We start from the raw sequence: 6000 nt of genomic DNA, 5'->3' as shown, positions 1-6000 counted from the left end.
TAAATATTAAAATATAATAATAAATTATACTGTAACAGTATAATATATAATGAATATAATAAATGATAAAACAATTATATCACAGGGCATATGTTATTATATTATTAAATAATAAAGGTTATGGATAAATTATATTGACAATTGTAGTAAATGCTATTAATAATATACTAAACAATAATGTTTAATATATTAAAGATTAACTACAGCTCCTTTTACCCTTCAAATATGGAAAATGGCTTGTTAAGAAGTTATGTCTTCTTCTGCAGCAAAAGCAAGAAAAGGCAGCAAGTGTCCTGGTGTTCTTCACTCTACACAAGGAAAGCAAACGCTTGTATGAGACAGCATAGCAGGATGTGTGTTAATGCTTGGTTTGAAAGCTATCTAGCTGTGGATTCTTTTGCCTCATAGAAACAAAGAAATGTTTATACTCTTGATCAAATTTTAAATAATGCCTGAGATCAAGGAGCCGCAGGAGGCATTCAGTCTGGTTGGGTTAAGTCATGCCAAGTGTAAAGGTATTGCTCCTGCCCAGGTGTGGCTGTCAGGCACACCTGAGTCAGAGCACACAGCTACCAAACTCCCCTTCTCTCTCAAGTTTTGCCTGTCAAAGGAACAGCAAAAATGAGCTGAGAGAGATTTGTGATATTGAGCAACTGAATTTCCTACAGACAGAACATTTTCTGTTAAAAAAAGAATTGGTTCTAGAGCAATAACAAAATTCATCTCATGACCTTAAACCATGTGAGTACCACCTAGAGATTTAAAATTCAGCAAATGCTGGCAGCAGACATCATTCTACTCATCTGCTCTGAAAATGCTGATGCATTTACAGTAAATCCCTAACCAGGCCAGTTGTGCAACAAGTTGAAGTGACATAAAGTATTAACATTTATGGTGATGAGTCAAAATCAAACAATCATCCTCTTTTATAAGCTTTCTCACAGCATGTAGTAGCATGTACTATGAGTAATGAAACATCTGTTACAGCCCTGACTTGCTCAAAACCGAGCAAGTGTTGCAATTGTTCTGCAGGGCCAGGCTTCACTGTAGGGCTTTAGTGGGTAGATGAGACAAATCAGCACTATCGAGGCTCATCTCAGGAAGAATGAGACAGGTTTCCTGTGTAGAAAACAAAAGAATTGCAAAATATCCAAAACTAACTTTAACTCAAGACTGACTTATTGAAATTCACTCAAGTGCTCAGAAAGTCCCCTTTCATAAGGTGTAAGTATAGGCAGAGAAGTGAACTATAAAATTTTCTTAAATGGTTCACTCTCATGTGAAGTTGCCCACCTTATACATCTATATGCATCTATATATGCATTCCAATGCATTACACAGAATTCTGACAGCTGCCCCTTCTGCACAGGGTCTCACTGACTGTCCTGTGCTTCTGTATATTGCCCACAGTGAAAAAAGGCTCATTTACTGCCCCACATTAGGTTTTGCCATTTACCAGAAAGACTTGACCTTGTTCACTCCATAACATGATCAATATAAACAGGGTAAAAAAAAATCCTGGGAGTTAGAAATTTAAGACTTGATGCAGCAGACCATGTACTATTTATATATGGATATACTCTCATTTCTCAATTCAAATGTGTACTTATTAAGGGCTGTCCTGGCTAGAAGTGATTTCCTGTGTCTATGAAGGCTTTTGAAGCATTAGACCTTAAAGTTGATGTCTGCATCATGTACAGGTGATGACTATAATCTGTGCAGTCCTATCAGCTATTTTAGAACTAGGACATAGAAGTGGGATTGTTTTGTTTTCCATTTGCTTTGGTTTTTAGCTCATCAAGTAATTAGATATAGTAAAATTTGTATGTCATTATCAAAATTCATGGAAAGATTTCTGTAAGAAAAGTTTTCATTTAAAGGGAAGGGCTGTTGCTCAGAGCTTGCCCAGTGTGAAGCCTTTAGGCAAGTTCCTGAGGAAGGTATGAAAGGTCTTGCATTCTCATTTACTGTATACCTATACTACACTCAGAAATGTTCAGAGGAAAATTCCCTTAGCCTCCTGATTTAATGTGTTTTTCTTCCAGACTGTGCACAAGCAGAGTTAATGATTTCCACAAGTTCAGTCTGCCTTCCCCCTCAGTTCTGAAATACTTGTTCTGCTATTTTTTTAGTTCCAAGGGAGGAACTTTTCTTGCTCATTCATGGCCCCAGAATACTGATCTAACTCTGGTTGTAATGCACTACTTAAACTTTTCAATCAGAACATGGCTGTCTGCGTGGCACACATGGAGATCAACAGAAAAATCAGCTGTGGAATTCCTCCTTCTTTCTGACTGTGAGAAGAGTGAGAGAGCTTACTGTTATGAAACCAGCAAGATAAAAAAGTCAACAGCATGCAGCTGCCAGTGGTTTCACTCTTGTCCTTCATCTCTCCTTTCCTCTGTGTGTTTCAGATCATCACATATTACGTCACAATTTAAATTTCAAGCTCTCTGGCTCAAGATTTGTGTCTTTATTTGAATTCGTAAAGTTCACAGATTTGAGTACTCACAAAACATTGAAAAGAGTACAGGTTAGGAAACTTGTAGAACAACTGTCCAACTAGAAAGTTTTTCAGTTCAAAATGGTGTTTGCTTCACCTTCCATCTTAAGCAGTGAGTAGAAATAACAGACTACTTTGTATCAAACAGATTCTATTGCTTTTATTAATCACTTTTACACATATAGGTTAATTTAAAAAACTACAGTTTGTGAAATGCATCACCTACCTACAAGATACAAATCTAGGTTAATCACCATGGTATCTACTGATGCTTAGCCATTGTAAAAAATTTACAGTTTGTCTTCTGATATACAAAACCTCAAGCAAACATTCCTTGTTAAGCATTCAGTAAAGATCAACAGCATTCTACTACAGTTTCACATAGTGTTTTAGTGCAAAAGGAAGTAAAAATATAAAAATACTGAGACTTGAATTAAAAAAACCCCAAACCAACAAAAATCCAAGCAAGCCGTGGAGTTAGAGGTGAGTGTCTGCTATGGGTATTCTTCTAAGCTCTAAAATCTGGGAGTTAGCCATGCTGCCACCATCCTGGCTGCCATGACAAGACTCATTATCACTGACACTAAGACCTGCACCTGAAACAGAGAAAAACAACAAAAATAAGAATCAGAGAGAATTAAATCCCAACACAGAAATGGGGATACTGTATCCCACTCTGCTTTCTTCTGATTATTGAAATACTTTCTTACCCTACAACCATGTTGCAAGTTTCCTCTTACCAGTCAACCCTTCTGAATCCATGGGTTATATTATTACCTGACATAGTTTTGTACCATCCAGATACACTTTTTCATAATTCCACTGTCAGTCACTTTATTTGTCCTAGTAAATGGTAAAATAGCTATTCAGAGGTTGCCTTGAAATCAGAAGTGCATAAATTAAGCCCTGTCTCAGGTTGGGTTCATGGACTGGCTGTTAGAGTATGGTATTTCCAAGGACTTCTTCATGAAGAATTGATTTTTCATGACACAATTTTGCTGTTAAACTGCAATTCCAGCTGTTTTAATAGGACTGTAATTTCAACACAAGAAAGGACACTGACCAGATATTCTTTAAGCCCACATGTGGCACAAAGTGGTGCATTATGTTTTCCTTCTGCTGAGAGAGAGTGCTAGATTTTGGTCCATGAGAACTTTGAACATGTGTCTGGAAGGCCACTTTCTCCATCCTTTAGTACCAGGAGTTCTTCTAGCTTGTTGCTTCTTGTTTGTTTTATGGGGATTTTGTTTTTTTTTTTTTGGGGGGGGGGGGAGTTTGAGTGATTAGTGTTAAGATACATAATGCTGCATAGCTTTTATGAAGTGTGTATTTTTTCACAGAATATTGGCTGGAACTAAAAACTTAGGTGCTTTATCAGCTCCTGGCTTTGAGCTGTAGGGCAAATTCTACACAATACATGGGTCTTGTTAGGGCTTAGGGTGTTGAGGTTTTAAATTTCTTTAGAACTGCATATCAGTATAACAAGACAGATTACTTTCAGGCATAATCTTACAGCAATGTCACTTACAAATGATGAGGAAAGTTATTTGTTTTGAGCAGAAGAAGATCTGTAACTGCATGCAGTTCAAGGGAGTTGCAAAAGAATGACATTTGGCTCAAAACAGCCCTGAACAGGCTATGCTGGGAGAGGCAGCGATTTGCATTTCATATGGAAAAAATATTTCCAAGAGTTTCTACCAGGTGTTCAGTGTATCTCATATTTCTGCCTCAGCTGACATTCCTGTTTTGGGTTTGTTCAACAAAAGACAGGATAAGGGTAATTTCTAGAGTTTCTTCCTCTTTATGTTCTCTATTGTTCCACTTTCACAAAGTTTTTCAATAGTACCCTTCCTCCCACCAGCCCACAAGTAGAAAAGAAGTACTACAAAGGGAGCAGCAGTAGGATGGTTCTTTGTTGAGGAAGTCAGGCTGCAATCTTGAATATGGAGCTTAGTCCACAGAGTTTAGGCAGAAGAACCAGCAGGACTAGCCAGGTTTTCCAGCAGAGGTCTGGATGAAGTTGTGGTAGGGGCCAAATGTGGGCCTACACCCTATGATCCATGTGAAAAGTGAGTATGCTGCACCATGGTCCTTCTCACACTGGTTTTGGTGTTTGGATTGTGGAGGGAACATATATGCACTGACACTTATGGGTCTTTTTCCATGGTCTGCATGACCTAAGCTCTTGAGAAAACAATAGCTACTGTGAGAGTATAACAGGAGTAAAAATCCACCAACATACAATAACAAAGTAAAGATTAGGCACTGAATCATTAAAGTATTTGTTTATAAGTGTATTGAAGATGATGATTATTGATTTACATTTCTGTGCACATTTAATCTTTTCATTGAAACAGATAATAACAAAAAGCTGCTTGGAAGTCCTGGGAAAAAACAGCAATTGCTTAAGCAAGTTACTTGTTTTTTTTCCTGTTTGTTTTAGAAAGGAAATATGAGTGAAATAAAGAAGATGAATCAGACTCTTGTATGTACCATGTGGTGACATAACAACAAGTTAAAAACCATGAAAAAAAATAAATATTTTGAATGAAGAAACAACGTAGTATTTCCTGTGTAGTATCATTAACACTGAAATTCATCAAGACTTTTAGTTAGGCTGAAGAGGGTAAAAATTTCAAAAATTCAACACCCCCCCCATATTTAAAAATATTTAAAATCATAAATATGATCATCCTGGGTTCAGATTTCAAGGTGAACACTGACTGCTGGGGTTTGAAAAATATTTGCCTTAGCAGTGGCTATACTGCAATTATTCATTACAGAGTGTGTTCAAAAATCTTTTTCTGGTCACTATAAAAAGATCAAATAATGGTCTAATGGTATTAACACTATGTAACGATATCGTATATGTGCAATCTTTGTGCATGCTCCGCGCAAAGTGATAGACAATCTTTTTTGTTACAGAGCTTCTTATCAGGAATTTGGTAAGCTAGAGAATGAAGTAGTGTACTTTGGATTTACAAAGGCCTTGTTCTGCTGATAATGCAAAGACAAACTGTGTTAAAGCTGATCCTTTTCAGGAATAAACACTGAAATGTAACGAGGATACCAGCTTACCAAACAGTCAGCAGACTGGAAAGGGTACAACTGTTTACACAATGGAGTTTCGCAGAGTTCACTGATCCCTCATGCTCTCAGATCCGAGCAGAATTTAAACTCAATCAGATCCCAAAAATCAGGTACTCCCCTAGAGATGCTAGAGTCGTGTGGTAGGTACATGGCAGGGCGTATTACTTTTCCCCAATTTATGAAGGGACTATTTTAAGAAAGACAGGAAGAAAATCAAGTCAGCCTTCCTTCCTTTCCTTTTCTACAGGACTAGCTGACAAGTCACAGCTCAGGCGTCAAACCCAGAGAGGTCCCTCCGCTGACATCTGCTGGTGAAGGTCTCCATCAGTGCATCCCTGCGTGCGCTGATCTGTTACCTACTTGCTCAGAGATAGCTTGGACTTTCATTAAAACATTTTAAGGGAGAC

At 37.6% G+C, this 6000-nt stretch overlaps 1 protein-coding gene across 1 annotated transcript in view; it reads right to left on the bottom strand.

Moving 5' to 3' along the window:
* Positions 1-2606: 2606 nt before the first annotated feature.
* The window catches only part of ADGRV1 (adhesion G protein-coupled receptor V1), a 273128-nt gene continuing 269734 nt past the window's right edge, over positions 2607-6000 (bottom strand). Inside the window, exon 91 of the mRNA XM_071580491.1 lies at positions 2607-3099. Within this exon, the coding sequence (XP_071436592.1) occupies positions 2981-3099 (119 nt within the window). The 3' untranslated portion in view covers positions 2607-2980. The remainder of the gene's footprint in view (positions 3100-6000) is intronic.

Source organism: Pithys albifrons, chromosome Z (assembly GCF_047495875.1).
Source record: "Pithys albifrons albifrons isolate INPA30051 chromosome Z, PitAlb_v1, whole genome shotgun sequence".
Classification (NCBI taxonomy): Eukaryota; Metazoa; Chordata; class Aves; order Passeriformes; family Thamnophilidae; genus Pithys; species Pithys albifrons.
This window is presented reverse-complemented; position numbering and strand designations above follow the sequence as displayed.